Consider the following 17,702-nt stretch of genomic DNA (forward strand, 5'->3'; position numbering starts at 1 on the left):
GTCATTCTGATGAGAATTAATGACTGACTCAATACTTTTGAAAAACAAAAGAGTAGATTTTGTTTGTATTGTGTTTGTTGTTGTGGTACAGGTTGCTGTCATGGGTTGCCTATCTTATTCTTTATCTCTGCCTCACAGTAATGATGTATTATATGTTCCTGTGGGATTGGTGAAGGTTTCCTTTGAGATTCACAGCTGTCTTGAAAATGATTGGTGTTTGCAACTTTCATAAGAATTCTTCCCTTTGTGTCTTGGCACCAGAGTGACAGTAGCATGCCGAAACCAGTGTATGGTTCTTTAGAGTTCTACACTAAAATAGTAAAATATATTATACTGTAAATGCTCGATCTAATTAAACATCTATAACATTGCAGTTTGCAGACACATTTTGACATATAATAAAAAAACACAGAGGTAGTTAATAACTGCAGTGGCTGTGTTTCATTTAGATGTGTCACTTCAAGGATCCAGTTTGAGCGCATGCTCACTCACTACGATCACCTTTTAAGTTTCAGTGGCAAACTGGTTAGCAAACATACAAAGATGTACACTTCCACTAGTTACAGAGCAACATTATCCATCATTTGGAGGAGGGTTGCTGGCTACCTGATGAACATAAGTCCAATAGTCACTCTCTTTCATTTCTGTTTTGGGTCTCTACCTTCAGTTGATAAATGCTCCACTGTGTTCACCAGCTAGTTGCTAACTGTTATGAGAGCAGTGACAGTGAACAAAAAACAGTAAAGTTATGGGCTGGAAACAAGAGTGAAACAATAAGCTGAAACTCACTATAAAGTCTTGTAAAAGTGAGGGTAGCTGCATGTTCAGGTGATAATTCTCTCAAGGTTCAAGACAACGAGTGACCAGTTTCACATTGTTTTCTTATAGTCAATTGATAAATTGTTGATATAAAAATATCAATTATAGCTGCTTCAAGTGGAACAGAGACATTGTATATTAACATTGTCTTTACTTTTTCTGTTATCACAAGTCATAATGTCTGCTGTGAAAAGGGCCTATGTGGGTGTATTGTGTTAAAGAAACAAATTTTGCATCAAGTTAGATATAGATTTGTCAGACATATATCAGGTAAATTAATAACAAAATGAGAGCTGTTCGTAGAGCTGTGATAGACTAGCAGATGTCCATTGTGTACCCAGCCAATTGCCCGCTGCATGGTGGGAAAGGCTTCAGCCTGCAGTGACCCCGAACAGGATAAGCAGATGTAGAAGATGAATGAATGGATGAATGGATGGACCAAACGTGACCTGCCAATGACCCACAAGTTCATTTATTAACCTGCACATTAACCAGGCATACTGTACCTGTGGTGTCGAGCATCTTGGCAGTGTCCTTGTTATTTCGTGTTATTCACTCCTCACAGAATAGGCCCCAGCATCCCAGTATTACTTTGAACTTTATCAGCAGGTGTAGTGAAACTGAAAAACCAAATCCATAATCTTTTCAAAGCGTATTCAGCCAGGCAACACTTCACGTCTTATCCCAATTATTCACACCACTGAATATTCATGGGAAAACATAGTTCAGATCTTTAAACTTCCTCCTAAAAGCTGTTTAATTCACTGAATAAATCAGCTGTGGCACAGGTGTAATTAGTGTCGCACTAACGGATTGGGAAAGTTGAGGTTTGAGGTGGTTTATGGGCAGATACATGTTGACAAACACACACAAACAAACAAAACGCAGCAGATGAGACAGTTAAGTGTGGTTTTTGAGGGCAGTTTGCTGTAGGGACCACTGACACACATGTGGATGAGGTCCAGGGGCCATTAATGCTAAGTTGGGATCAGAGGGCAGTAAAAGCTACAGAGTCACATCACTGTGTTTTATAATGCTGCGCAATCTGCAGCATAACAGTTCATATACAAACAGTCCTTTTCTGTGGTCATTTCCTGATAAGATCTGGTATTATGATGCTTTTTAGTACTGAATATACATTTATGTCCTTGCTATCCTGCATGCTTAGCAATTTATACGAAGTGGTTGTACTGTCCTTATTTTAGCTTTTAAAGTCAAACAACGTGATCCAAAGGCAGGACTTGCAAAATTTAAGCACTGGTGGGTTTTAAGTGACCAAGTGTGCCAGAATGACTGAAATCAGCAGTTTTAAAAGGGACTCAGATAGAGGAGAGTTGGGGATCAGCAGGGCAGCAGGGTTTTATCGGTCAAAGCTTCAGCCATAGTCTCCTTAGATCACGCTTCTGTCTGACCCTAATATCTTCTGCCCCTCATGTTGGCCTCTGGGTCACAAGCCAAAATGGACAAACATAACTGTCCAGAATACGCTGAGTCTCTCAAGCCTCCCGACACGGGACACTGCGGTTGCATTTTGAAACAAACTGTCAGACTATTGCTATTCTCACTCATCAGCGTTCCCTTGATGTCTTGTGCATACTCTAACCTATTGTGCTTCCGAATGTGATTAACACAATGATTCACTGTACAATTTTTAAACAACTGGATCAGGTGACTTCACAGATGAGGAGATTTGATGTGGAAATTCAAATCTGTCAAGAACAATCAGCAGGTTTACATTTTTGCCCATCTAGTGCCATCTTTTCTATTGCAGCAAACAAATCTGAGTCTGAGCCTGAGTGGAAGTGACAACATTCTTTACTGCGTGTATCACTCTCAGCAAAGGCACACTGAATCACCCTGCAGAGCCTCACAAGTCGTGGCATGGTTGCTACTTGAATGTGGAAGCAGTTACAAATCATAGCTTGACATTCCTCAACTAGTGTTTGTATTCAGTATATTTGTATTTATTTATTCATTACTACCTGACATTTTCATTGATTTGGCTGTTTGTTATTTTGTCAAGCTCCCAGCACCAATTCAAATAGAATATAACTAGATAGGGGATTATCTTCTTTTAACTGTTCACTATAGTATAAATTTACAAGTAGAGAATTCTGTTTGTGCAATTTCCACAGTTAACTGACTGTTTAAGCTATATATATGTATATATATATATATACATTACAGTAAATACTAGTATTCAAACACACAGTTTAACAAGTGAACCAGACGCCTTGATGTTAGCTGCATGTAGCTGCGTGGAGGCACATTACAGATCAGGACAACAGAATAAATTGTCTGTCTCACAGTGAGAAATTCCTTTTATTAAAACTGTCTGAGCCACATGAGGAAGTATCAAACCCCCTTGGATCAGAGACAAGGCTAATTGTCACTTGGTGGTTTTCGACAGAGGTGACTCATCTGTAGTGTTTGATTTATGGAGAATGGTCCTTCCTCTTTGGGATAATAGACACGTGATGATTCTTCATCTGGAGATGGGGCTAAGATGTGATGTTGCTGGATTTATCTTTTGCCAAATTATATCTTGTTTAAAAGTTTTAGGGTTCTCCTGCTCATATATCACCCTTGATGTGGAACGGAGAATCCCAAACACACTGAAATTGCCCTACGTCTTGAACTAGATGGTAAAAGATATGAAAATTTATGGAGATGTGTTTCGATCTACAGAAGTTTCGCAGAGAAAATTAGATGCTTGAAGCATCTGTTAACATGCAGGTGACTACTTGAAGCACAATGAATCACAACAGCCCTCACCTCTGGACATCGATTAATCACACAAACCAATTCCCATTCTGTATATTCTGATCTTCTTTTGAGACCACCGCATCAGCTCTGCGTTTGTTTGTGTTGGGTGGAGTGCTAAAATGTTTGGAGGCCTCTCATGAATGGCCCCATTGAGAGGGAGCATTTAGCAGCTGAACAGATTTGAAAGGTCAAAACAAATGCAGTGTACAGTATGGGCATCCTAATGTGCAGCTGTGAGGCAGAGACCTCAGCTGGGGAGGTGACACATTAGGTCCTCCTGCCTCTCCAGGTGCTCTTCTTGCTCCTCTGTTGCTTTTACATGCAGTGTGCCTCCATCATTTCATCTCTGTCATGCTTTTCAACCATTTTCTGCTTCCTGGAGACACACCACACGGTTGAGGATTGATGAGACTAGCCTTTGGGGAATTCTTGGAAATTGGCTGCATCTTTTAGTAGCAATTCTTGTGGCCTTTGCTGCCTTACACACACACAACATCCTCGCACATTCTTCTTTCCTCTCTCCTCCACTCTCATCTCCCACCACCATCGCCACCCCTGCCCCTCCCTCCCCGCCTCTGCCCCTCGCTTTGGCTCTCTCTGCCTCTCTCCAAAGCTGTTGTTACTGTGTGGCTCCCGCACATCATTCCACCGCGATGGAAATTAAATGAAGGTGGCTTAACACAGCTAACAGAGGCATGCTTTGAAGGATGTAACCGGGGGAAGCTGCGCTGCCAGATCCTTTTCCATGGGCTGTGGATTTGCGCTGCTGAGGCGAGGACAAGCAATCACTCAGCCATGCAGAAGCCTAGACAACAGGACTAATCTCTCCACCTGACTTGTGGAAGCTCCACTTTTTTTTCTGAATTATTTATTCCCTGCTGCGAAAGACAGTGTGGGACAATGGAGCTGGAGTGAAGTAGATGGTGAATTTGTAGCCTTGACTGCAGTCTGCAGCACACATGGATGTGTTCAGCTTTGTGAAGATGCCAAAGCTGCCAGGGTGAGTCCTATGGACGCTGCTGTGTATTTGCCTGTCTGTGGATGTGCCTGTTCGGTCTCTAGAAGGCTGTGTTTTGTATGCTCAAAGGCATGATTTAGAGAGTGCCACGGGGGTAACGTGGAGCAGTGTGATTAAAAATGCTGAGTTATTGATTGCTCAAGAGAGCAAGTTGTGCAGTCATGTATGATGTGAAATGAATGAGCAAGTAAGGCAGATAGAGGTGGGGGTGGATGCAGAAGCTGATGCGGCTCATGTAAACTGTCTGTATCTACAGTAAGTTCATAAATTTATTATACTGCAGACAGTGGTCATGGTTTGTTGCCTTAAGTATTTTGTAATGTCATGAAACCCCCCCATCGAGTTGTTTCAGATTTTTAAATCATTCCACTTAAAGGGCTGTGGGTTGTAAGTCGTTTTTTTCAAACATCATATGTTGGTATTATGATATTAAGATCTCTTCTCTACATAAATAAGTGTGATCTGTCAGTGGCCATTAGATTAAATTTATAATATTAAGTGGACATTTAATATGAGTGGTCAAGTTCACAAACCTAAGGCCAGAGCAGGAGGATGAACAGAAGAGGACAGTTGAAATCTTGCTGTTTCACAATAAAAACTATAACACAGGGGGGAAAACCCACCACACTGCAGTTTTCATGTTTATTCATATTTTCTTATCTTGGTGAAATTAAGTGTTTGGAAGAATTGAAAATACAGTTTGTTTATTTTATTTTATTTTTTTTTAAGAAGTGATGGGAAGCACATGATATGAAAACAGTCCTGAGGAATTCATTCATTGGCAGGGCAGGCACTTCACCTTATGCACCCATGGGTCTGCTAGATTGAGTCGATCTGCCCCAGTGGACAGTAATCCTCCTAGGGGATTTGGCTCCAGCATGCACACAACAGACCACTGGTGTTGGGAACAGATGATCATAAATGGGAAATATTAAATCAGTACTGGATGTGTAACAAGAATGCCCATTCAGTGCATTTCATTTCATTTCATTTCATTTATGAGTCATCAACAAGACTGCACTAGCATTTTTTTCAATAGTTTTCTTTTCATTCTGAACTAAAAGATTGTGGCAGCTTTAATAGCCTTGGAACATTATATTTCGCCTCAGTATTCAGGTCTTTTCTGTCATATGCAAATCACAGCTCCTTTTCATAACATTCCTGTGGGAAAGCAGGCAGGTAGCAGGGATTTTCCATCAGATGATAGGACCGTTGTTTTCCAGTTAGTATCCCTCCATGGCAGAATTTATAATTCAGCTCCCAGTGGACCACCATCGTCACTGCATCCTGTCACTGTTAATAACGCTACACAATGCTATCCCTGATTATGAGTTACCGCTGCTACAGTGGCATTTTTTGTTTTTCTCCCTCTCAGCTGCCAGCAAGAATTAAAGTCAGCAGGATGCTGTTTTGCTAAGGTTGATAGAACATTTTACAGAGAAACCCACTGTACATATTTAGAACTCTACAAGAAAGGAAACATTTCCCCTCTTTGTCTCTTCCTCCTGCCTCACAACGCCCACAGATGTGACTGCTGTCAGAAACAAAAGCATCTTTTATTTTCTTCAGTCTTTGATTCTAGCAAAGATTTTCACATTTGATGTTACTTTAATGAAAGATAACTAACTCACACCCTCCGTGTCTTCTTGTATTTAAAAAAGCAAGTTTGAGTCATTTGACCGAAGTTGTTTAAGCTGCTCTTTTTTGATCTTTGTATGTGGAACTTTGCTAGAAAGGCTGTTTCCATACATCCTGTAGGTGTTGTATATGGTTTGTTGGCTACAGCTCTGTGGCGATGATGAGCGTGAATGACACGCATATATGTAGAAAGTGTCAATTATAACTCAATCACATTGCTGAAGTGTGTGTATATGTAGGTGATTGCTTAACATGCTTGTATTGCTTGTGTTAAAGAAAAGGTCTAGATTTGTTATTGTATGTTGATGCAGCAGTTTTTGTCTCCCTTATATAAAATATAGACATGTCCAATAATGTGTGAATGGAAATGTTTTTCTGGATGGCGTTGGCAAGATTTTTCCTCAGCATAAACAATAGAGACGATCAGCTAAATCAAATTATATTGGACTGCGTGATTTTGTGCTGCAGCTTGCTGGCTGCGTTCATCTCTAGCTTTTTTTTTTTTTTTTTTTTGCCTTTTTTTTTTTAAGATCCATTATGTGATCCATTGTTCGATATATTTTGACAGCAAACTTTTTGCACAGGAAATCACTGGTCTGGACACAAATTGATTAGCCTAAATGTTCATCAGAGTACACAAATACCAAAAGATCTGTCATACTTAGCCGTTCAAATCAGCAGCTCCGAGGGAAGAGTGGATCAGAAATGGCTCAGGGTCAGAAATGGGAGCCAGCTGGCTGGTGGATGAGGTCTCAGGCAACCATTTATTTTGCTCTGTCCTTTAGAGCTTTTAGCATAAGAGCAGTGAGTGGCACAATGAGGTGCAGGAGAATCCAAGTCTAGTTCAGTGCCCAAAGGGTAAGTTCATGACTATATTTGGTTAATGTTTTACACAGAGTCTGTGGAGCTAAGGAGGCCTGGGGACAATGCAGTGAAATAATGAAATAATAATGAAAACACAAATGTCTTTCATTAGTTTTTTTTTTTTTTTTTTTTTTTACAGCTGGATATTAAAGTATGAATAAAATGAGTAACGTTACACCTGTGGTCAAATGAGAAATGTTTTGTGTGTGTATGCGGTCATGCACTTTATGTTTCTGATTTGTTATTTACTGTATTTCCCTTGCGACATAGTGGTGTTTTGTTGTTTAACAGGTAAACTAAAGACAGTGGGACACTGAGGCTCACTTAGTCACCGTAAAATAGCAGGAGGATCATAGTGGGTGGGCTGTTTCCCAGATGCTGTTTTATTCCCACCCAGAGGAGATTAACTAACCAAAAACCTTTCTATATAGAGGCACCAGAGAGCTGCTCAGGATTGTGTGGTTGCCCATGGCAACAATATCAGTACTTCCAAAGACAAACACAGAAATACAGTATTCAGTTAGGATAATGGGGGAAATAGACACTCTTATTCTGAAGTGAGTGTTATTGTGTAAAAGATTTCAATATTACTGCATAATACCACTATATGGGACAAAGTACAAATTCTAGCCACCTAGGCTGTCTGATTTGGTTATGTTGCTGTTACATCATCACTGTTTGCTTCATATGAACATGCTTTCTTGCATGCCAGGGAAACACAGGGTTTTCTTTTCTCATGTCAAATAAACACAATGTAAAAAACAGAACAAAATGGACGAGAACAGCAGAATGACTGAGCAATTATGTACATGGTCAGCTTCACTTTAACGGTGACATATAAATAGCAGACACAATATAAATAGCAGAGATTGAACTATATGTTCTACTGTTCTGCCATAATGACCGCAGGATTAAAGCCAAGGTGGTGGTTAGAGAAGTCAAGCAGAGGGCAGATGTTTTCTTAAACAAAAGGCAGTGCGTTTGTGTCTTCAACAGGATGGAGGCAGTCTAAAAGAGGCACGGAGGAATAAAGCCTTCAATCAGAGAGGTTCCTCTCCGTCTGTGCCACTTCTCTGCTCTACTCCTGGGCCTCTTCCCAGGAGATGGTCATCTCATCTGCTGTCTCTCCACAGATTTCATATCCAAACAGAATCACATTAGTCCTCTATCTCTGCATCAATGTCTCTGTTTAACTCAAGAGCACTGAGAAAGTAGCGTCAAGGCCTCTTCACCATGTATCTCAAGTCATGCTTGAAACACTTCACCCCCTGTCACTCAAGGAAAGTGAAAAAGTACCTTTTATTTTTAACTTTGTGAAGAGTTGAGTATGTGATGAGTGATTGGTAATGTAGATAGTGGACAGGCACAAACATTAGCACTGATTTCAGATCCACAGCATGCAGCGGGTTCGAGAAATCCATACAGATAGGATCTGTCTTTACATGTCTTTAAAACTACCAGTAATGTGATTGTGACAGCGTGATTGTTAGAAGTGTGTGTTTTCGTGTATACTTATGCAGCAGACACTGTGTTGAATGTTGCTCAAACATAAGAGAAGAGCTTGTTAAAAGCCTATGAGACTATTCAATCAGACACCAAACTAGCAGAGTATGTGATGTTTCATTCATGATGGCATAATTTAGATTAATATTGTTTTCTGGACATGCAGATACACCCTGCCTCTCACCCAGTGCATGATGGGAAAGTTGAAAGAACCAATAAGGAATTTTTTTTGCTAAAATTTTGCTACCAAGTGCAAATGGGAATTGTTGACAACATCACTTCTCAGAGGCAAAAAAATTTACTTCTTTAATTCTCAGTATGCGTTAAGGCAGGCATGTGGCACCAGAGCATGGTTTCATATAGCCAAGCATCCCGGAGATTGTTGATGTAAATTATTCAAACTAACTTGAGTGTCTATGTTGTAATGTGCTCTTCTTAGCTGTGGCTTGTCTATAATGCATAGTTACTCCCTAAATTAACAGGATTTCAACCTTCACCAAGATGCCTCTTTGCAACTTGCTTGCATTCAGAGAGATGAAAGCGAAAGTGAACTTCTGTGATAAACCAAGGATCACATTGTTCATGCAATTTTTATGAAGGACTGAAAAGTGATCTTTTCCCCATGTCTCAGACGGGACAATTAAAGTAATATCTTCCAAATTATAGTTACTGATAAATTTGGGTGACAGACCATTGCCACTGTTCATCCTAATAAAGATATCAAGATAGATGTACAAAATGAAGAAAAATGTGTTTTAATCTTCAATTTTAGATTTAAAAAACCCTGTTGTTAGTTGCTGTGGCAGCAAAGGCTTAGGGTTATGGCACCATATTGATGATATTGTTACTTTTATGAGCTATGAATCCTTTTTGCTTTTCCTTTTGTTGTTTATTCCCTTTAAAGATGACTTTTTGGATGCTACCTAATAATATAGTAAGCACAATCTAAATAGCTGTGCAAAATACAAAAAAAGCCGTCATGCATTTTGTAGTTTTAGTGCAATTTTTCCTTAGACCTAAATTTGCTTCCTGTTCTAATTGTCCTTGCTCTGACTCTTGGGTAACCTGTTCATGAATTGTGCAGCATGGCTTGCCCACTTGGCGCTCGATTACTTAGTCCGATGTGACTGTGCAGGCATCATTTATTAATGCTAGCTGAGGAAGATCAGTTTCACTGTCCACCAGTGGGTGAACCTTTTCAGCCTCTCTGTTAAGCTGTGAGTGCTGTGACTCTATGGCATAATGCACCTCCCGCCTGCAGACAAAAGAAATCAAAGACCACAGCATCTATGACTGTGTGGTTAATACAGACACATTGTGGCTGAGAGACAGAAAATGGATTTTGCGGAACAATTTGTCAGTTCAGAAACATATTTTGAAGGCACAGCATCTGAAACTGTAAGTACAAAATGCTTTATGGTGTTGTAGACCTTTGGAGAAATGTCAAAAATATCAGTGCTTAAAGTGTAATCCAGGAAAATATAAAATATTATTCATGGGCTACAGTTCTTTGGCCTTTTTTTGACAAAAATGTGTAAATCTGCGACATCGAACAGTGCTCGTGTTAACATGGCTGTTAGCTTAATTCCAGGGGCTGAAATGGAGGGTACAAGTAGGAGTCATCAATGAGGTGAATATGGCCCCCAAAGTGTCAGACAGTATCCAGTTGTGTCCATACACACCATTTTAGCTGCAGGAAATGTGTTCTAAATATACTCCATCGAGGCCGGCTCCTAGCTAATGTACTGGAGGTCAGATAAATCCATATCCATGTGGAAACACTAATATCCCCCAAACACACCACTGTATTGGGAAAGAAATAAGCTTCCTGTGTTCAGAGACCAATTTAAAATGTAGAGCACAGAAGAAAAACACCACTTTCAGCTACACTACTTGTTCTTCTATGAATTAATTATGATTGAATGCATCCAGTAGCACGTAGGTGTGTTTTGTTTATTAGTCTAGGTGACTTCAGAACTGTACTTTAGTTTAGGTTGCATTATTTTGCTGCCGACTGCCCAACTGTATGCATTCAATAGCTTCGGTGTTGTGTAACCTTTCTCTCAGCTTATATATTATGTTGATGGGCTGGCAATATTTTATTCATATCTCATGAAATGGGCACGTGTGCCCATACAGACAGACATGCTCATGGGCACACCCACACGAACACACACTCTCATACAGATACCAGCAAGCTGCGCACAATTTATTATCAGCAGTACAGTAACTGGGGAAACATTTAGAGGCAAAGAAAGAGGGGCTTTGAATAATGAATGCGAAGAGCCCTGTTACACGGCAGACAAGCCTTTGAAGTGACATAACTTACTGCCACTGCTTTCACAGCATCACCAGTGTGCAGACACAAAGACAGAGATAAAGGGAAGACAAGGAAGGGGGTGGGGGGTTGTGGTGCAGACAAAAAGACAGATGAAAACATTTTAACCAATTACAGTCCTCCTGAATTCCTCCACTCTGCCAACTTGTAGCACAGGGACATGGTTATGCATAATTGTGTTGGTAAAATCAGAAATTGAGATTTAGATGGGTGTCGTCTTTCAGACAATAGGCTACAATAAATTGTTGTGTCAATGGTGGTCACAGCTGGTCATAGTCTCTGATAAACTTTATCAAATCATCTTGGCATTGAGCACATCAAATAACTACACTATAAGAGAATTCCCCCGGGCTGCTTTTCTAAAGAATTTTATGCCTCTCAAAGCTCAAGAGTGAAGCATGACAACTCTGACTGTGTCTCTAGCTTACGCTATTAATTTGATTTGTATTCACTGAGTGAACTGTGGCTATGGGACATTGTTCATCACGCTGGAATCAGACATTCCCCCATCACTTGGTTAGAATCATTTCATATCAGTTGAATATCTCAATGATCAGTTGGATGAACTGACTGACACTGAGCTGGATACTGCAGGTGGTGTTATGCAAGTAGGTTTGACTAAAGTTGATCTATGCTTTACTTCTCCCTTTCCTCCTCTGCAGCCACAGGACCAAAGCCTCAGGCTGGCCGCCCCCTTCAGGGACCTGGAGTGCTTCACAGGGACCCCCCAATGGATGGGACATGGGAACCAATAGAGAGGGGCGTGACTGCTACATCAAGTAAGTGCCCTGTGTTTAAAGAAACTGAGGGGGAGCTTTCTCCATCCCAGATGTTTCAGACGCTTTGCCAACCTGTGATTATTCCAGCCACGTCACTGCCTCCACACTGTCTCCATCTGTGCATTCAGAATACTGATTCTCTGTTCCCTCCACTGCTGCGCACACTCTGCCCCTGCCTACTCTCACTCTTTCTCACACTCTCTCACACCCACAATACTCCTCATGCAATCTTGCAAATGCAGAAGAGGGCTTTTGAGAGTGTGAGCGTGAGTGTGTGTATGCTGCTGCTGATGAAGAAATTCACCTGTGCAGGGACTTGTTTTGATCTGAGAGGCTGCACGTTCCTCAGAGGATGCTGGGTCAGTGCTATCGGCGTAATTGATCCTTCGTAATTGGTGCTTCTGGATATCTGCACAGGCAGGTAAAAGGAAGCTCTTTGCTGGTTCTTTATATATTTGTGAGCACATGTCCCAGTGTAACAAGTGAGTGTTTGCTTGTTTGATCTGTTCGGTTGATTGAGCTGGGCTTTCCTCTGTTTTTTCACACCTGGGATGTGCAATATGCATCCATACTAGTTCTAAAAATATTGTTGCATTTATGAGCCACTGTGCATACTAGATTTAGACTCACTCAGTTTATGCTTCTCTCATCTATTCACTAGATTATCTCTTCTCATGGATATTTATTATGATAAAATCTAAAATGTACCCGTGCAGTCATTTTTGTTCAAGATGCACGGCGCAAATGTGAAAAAAAAATCTGTATATCTGCATGGTATACGAAGTAGAAGGTGAGCTACTTGTCACACATGGGTTACAACATGAGAAGCGTGATGTCAGAGGAGTTATATAAGACGTAAGGAGCAGTGAAAGTGCTGGATATAGAGTGTGTCTGGATGAGGCATATCACGGAGCCTGTTTTGGCTCCAGATTTAGCTTTCTAAATTAGAGAAAGGCTCGTGAATAATCAAATGACTGTTTCTGTGACTGTCAGTGACCATCTGAGTTTGTTAGGTCTCCAGGGTGCTGATACTTAATTGTTGTGTTTCCTGATGAAACGCATGTCTAGTCTGCGTGACAGGAGCAGATGAATAAAGCAGTAGCTATTTAATATTTACATAGTGACTCACGGTTTTTAACGGTTGTAATGTTGTTCAGGGACTGCTATGACAATATACTGGAAGAGTGTGTAACAGAGTGGCTCAGTATGTCTGAAGAATACCCGATTAAACAGAGACTTTTTGTTAAATAAGTTAAATTAACTAAGTCTTCAGAATGAGCGTGAGATGACAGGATGATAATCTCTTTTCACAGTACACGAAGATGTCAAAGTCAAATGAACAGTGATTCTAATGTTACTTAAATTGATTTCATCAAAGCATTTACCACATTTAATAGACAAAGCTAGATTTCAATTTGGGACGTTTGGAAAATTCACAATAGCCAGTCACCTCAAACAGAAGAGGGCCACAGCAAAAAATATGCCAATATGATTACATAATTAAAAAAAAGGCAGGACAAATATAACCCCCGCAGCGCTAGTGCTGGCTGAAAATGAACAGCTGAGTATTTTCTACTGGTATGTTTGCAAGTTCGATACAAATCGAGTTCACCCTGGTATGTACTGCCTCCAGGAAATAGCCCTATGCCTGCACTCTAAATCCAACCCTGACAAACGCTTTCGTCTTCTCCTGCCTTCTTGCCTTTTATATGTTAGCAGACTAACTGCCAGCCACATAAATGAAAGCATTACAACCCTAGGTTTAAAAACTCACTTGAGTGCTGTGTGACAAAGCTTAGCTTTAAGCAGTGCAGTTAGTGACTGACTGACACGTTTCTCCTTGGGATTTACCATAGCTGTGTGCACTTGCTGTTGACACCGTTCGGTACTTCAAACCAATATAATCGATTCAGCTGCTCTCGTACATGCTCGCTGCCCTCTACGCTTCCCATACATGCCAGACTGCAGCCCGTTCACCAACGAATGCCGAAGACAAGAGACTGCTTTGAAGAGCAGGGGCTCATCGGATTCATTCATGTACCAAAGTCAGAGAGCAGAGCTTGTGGATATTATTCCTGATTCCTGCTGTGTGTTCCAGTAAAAACACTTCTTCATTTCATAAATTATTAGCTTTATGTGACATAGTGCTTAATATTCCTTAATTTCCACTTGATACCAATATATTATTTTAATGTTCTTTGCACCCTTGTGTACCATATCCATGAGAGAAAAGAAAACACATGCACGACAAAACACAAGCAAATTCAGAAAACATCTTCATCAATTTGACAACACAACCAAATGGGCAAATGTGCTGCAAATGCTCACAACAGAAGTGTTTCCAGTGGACAATAAAAAAGTGATGAGGGGGGCATCCCTGTGCCTCATTTTGGATCGAGCATGCACCATGGCGAAGTCGTAGTCCTAACCACAGTGGCCCCAGGTTTGAGTTTGGCACATAGCTCTTTGCTGCATGTTATCTTCTCTCTCCCTCTCCCTGACTTTTGCCGTTGCTATTGGAATACATAACAACTGAATCTGCATCCCAGCCAGGTTCATCACTTTTTAGTGTCCCCTGTCAAATTGATGTAGATGTTTTCTGAATTTGCTTGTGATTTGTCTGTTTGCATGTGTTTTCTTTAGTTGCAGTGTGTTGAGCTCTCAGGGCCACCGTACTTGTGGCCTGAAAGGTGGGCAACCCTCATAAAAAACTTAAAATCATCGATACATTTCGAGATCCATACCCAATATATACCGTTACTCAGCAGCAACAAGTTGTGACCCGTGTCAAAGCAGCCTTTCAGAACAAGAGTAACAGGATATCGCTTTTGTTAATGAGCTTGCTCCACTTTGTCCATGCTTTAAAACAACAGTGAAAACAGCACAGTGACAGTCAGGCCAGCACTCTCTGTTGCTTATTTCTGTTCATCTTGTTAACTGTATAGCACACAGTGTGGCTTGTGATTGCTGTATAGAGCCTTGTGGAGCTACACTAGCAGCTAATGGGTATTATTAGGAACCATTAGATGCATGGCTGTCTACATAATGGGAATCCAGCCATGTTTAGCAGGTGGCCATGCAGGGGAGGAGACAGCACTCTTCCTGAATGCACAGGTCCATATGGTTTTGATTTGTGCACAATCTGTTGAGACAAAACTGCCACACAAATCCAAAATAAATGTGTCTTAGTAGGAACCTCCGAAATTTAAAGTATTTACATTATGCCGTGACTGCTGATATGAGTTGTCGTAAAATGACTGTCAAGATGTTTTTAATCAGTATGAAACAGATTCCATGTTTTAATGTAGATGTTATAAAGATGATTACAAAATGCATCAGAGTAAGAGGCATTAGAATAAGCTATTATTTTTTTTCAAGAAATTGAGGAAGAAAACAAAAGATACATGGTGTTTGACTCTTGAATGGAGGCTTGAGTGTATCACTAGAATAATTATAGCCTTCAGCAGATAATCATAACCACATTTTAACTGATACATTTGCAAAACACTCTGGTTGATTCATCAACCAAAATAAATAATATTTGTCATTGTGCTCATTGCACCAATTAAAAATCCATTTGATATTCTGGCCTCCTGTTTTGCACTACCCCAAACTGACTGGATGTAGTGATCCTGATGTGGGCAAGTTATTTATATTCTGCCCACAATCTCCAATTATTTGGAGAGCCCACAGATAGGACACACAGACTTACAGTCCCTACAATATTATCCTGAAATTATGCAAGAAAAGTCACTGTTAAACAGCTACAATAGACTGTTTGTTACTATATGATGGGTTAAATTAAAATTAAGATACCATCTCCAGCCTTTATGAGAGATGCAGATAATAACAAAATTTACATTTAGGATGATTGTTGTTTTGTGTAATCGGATTTGTTCAATTAGCTGCCTAAGGACAGTAAACATGAACTAATTTGACAGTAAAGGAGACACATTTCCTTAATTTTCCTGTAAGATGACACAGTGAGTGGTTTTCCTTGGATAACCTCGGGTAAATGTGGTACAGGGAGAATAATCCAGGTCATTATTTTTGATTAGCTCCACCTTTTTAGTCTTGTTACTTTATACATGCTACTGGCAGTGTTCCTGCCTGTCCATACTCTACCACCTCACTGTGAAACTACAGAAGGTTTGAAATGAATTATCTTCTGCTCTGTTTTGTCTGTAATTATTGGGGCAAATTATTGGGGCCCTACATTTATGCCACTGTAGATTTTGTGATTGAAAAGCATCTGAGAGAATGTAGCTATAAGATTAATGCATTTTGCCTCTAGCTTCCCGGTAGCCATCTCAAATGCCATCTTTACTGACTTTTATAATACTAGTGCAGTAAGCACAAATGTTTTGCTTTACATATTTGCCGAAGTACAAATATTGGTTGACTCAGTGCATCGAGTAAGGGCATTTTTCATTTGAAATGTGACGTAATTGTCTGTTTGTTATTTTGTTTTGTTTGTTCATTTGTTTGAGCATTTGGTTCTGAACAAAATATTACTCAAAAAAGAGGAAGTATATTTAGTATAAAGTAGAATATATCTAGCAGAATCAGCCTCAGACATAGTGCAGTAGCACTAGTGGAGAGAGAGAGGATGTTCTGTCCTTCCATGACACCTTAATGCAAATGTGTTATCAAGCTCAAAAATGTTAGACTTGGGGCTATGTAATTTTTAAACAAATACTGTAGTATCTTATATGCAAATACATATATAGCCTCTGCATAATATTCACACTGTACATATTATATTAGAATGAATTATCATTTCAATTGAATCACTAGCACATTACCTTTGAGGCTTTTGATTGGCTGCCCCTGCCAGCATCCGTGTGCCCGTTCAGATTTTTGTATTTTGCAATATCCTCTGGATTTCAACGCAAATCATTTTTTTTACTGTATAAAATGCAGCTTTTTATTACTTTGTAAGTCAGCTTGTGCATGTGTGTTGTTGTTTTGCAGAACGAGGGAGTAGGAGGAGGGATAAGAACATTGTCCTCATAATGCAAAGCATTTATGTAAAATGTTGTCTTAGTTTTAAGGCATTCAAAACATGTAGCTCCTTTTACATATAACGTGTCCAAAACTGTTCGGCTTGTACAGAAATGTGTCTCGGACTTTATCTGGAACTAAAAGAGGACACCATATGGTTCATTTAGAGCATTTTTGTACTGATTGACATAAATTGTAGAATAAGACTTATTTTAAGTTGTTTCTCACTGTAGTTACATGATGTAGACCTCTTGAACCCACTCAAAACAATGAAGGTGTTTACAGACCGGTTGTAATATTGATCTTACTTTGTATTTTGTTCTTTAAAGTAAAGGTGAATGTGAGTGCATCACAGAGATTGGGTCCACTTCTAGTTTAAGACTGATATTACCACTAAAAATCATGGTTGAAAACACTGATCTAAACATTCTTTCAACCTTCTGTTATCTTCCATTTCTGTTTAGCAGCTGCATCTTACATCCTAGTGACAGATCACGTGCTCAAGTGTTTTTTCTAGTTTTTAGCTCTGGGAAAGAATTGTTGACAATCATTCAGTTTTGAACATCTTGTTGCCCTTGTTGTTGCTGTTTCATAGTATTGGGATTGCAATTGACAGATCTCACTGTGTCTTTGTGCCATGAAAGATTAATTGTTAGTATTTAGTGGTGAATAGCACATGTGTCAAGAATAACTGTGAATTACACAGTCTGCCCACAGCTTTAATTAACCAACATTGTTGGCACCATACAGAGCTGCTGCTGCTGCTTTTGCAGCCAGGGAGAGATGAGGAACACTGCAAAAACTCACAGATCACAGAGTATGTGGAAGCTGCATACAGTTTGTGCACGTCTTTGAGCTTAAGATGAAGTGAAATGCTTTGATCAGGGTCACTGAAGTAAAGGGACAAATAAATTTAAACTTTAGAGTCTTGTTTGCAGCCACCTATTGATGGCAAGTCTCAAAGAGTCAGGGG

The 17,702-nt window shown here is 40.0% G+C and overlaps 1 protein-coding gene across 4 annotated transcripts in view; it reads left to right on the top strand.

Annotated features, from left to right (window-relative positions):
• Positions 1 to 17,702, top strand: part of frmpd4 (FERM and PDZ domain containing 4) — a 45,039-nt gene that overhangs the window by 13,833 nt on the left and 13,504 nt on the right. For 2 of the 4 annotated variants that reach the window (XM_071475298.1, XM_071475332.1), the window contains exons 1-2: positions 4,247 to 4,585; positions 11,609 to 11,725. In XM_071475298.1, the coding sequence (XP_071331399.1) occupies positions 4,545 to 4,585; positions 11,609 to 11,725 (158 nt within the window). In that variant the 5' untranslated portion in view covers positions 4,247 to 4,544. Of the gene's footprint in view, positions 1 to 4,246; positions 4,586 to 11,608; positions 11,726 to 11,975; positions 12,147 to 17,702 lie in introns of those variants that run through there. The other 2 variants (XM_071475307.1, XM_071475314.1) reach the window with 2 other exon arrangements.

This window comes from Trachinotus anak, unplaced genomic scaffold (genome assembly GCF_046630095.1).
Source record: "Trachinotus anak isolate AG129_WGS33_773 ecotype Australia unplaced genomic scaffold, CSIRO_AGI_Tana_v1 ptg000001l, whole genome shotgun sequence".
Lineage (NCBI taxonomy): Eukaryota > Metazoa > Chordata > Actinopteri > Carangiformes > Carangidae > Trachinotus > Trachinotus anak.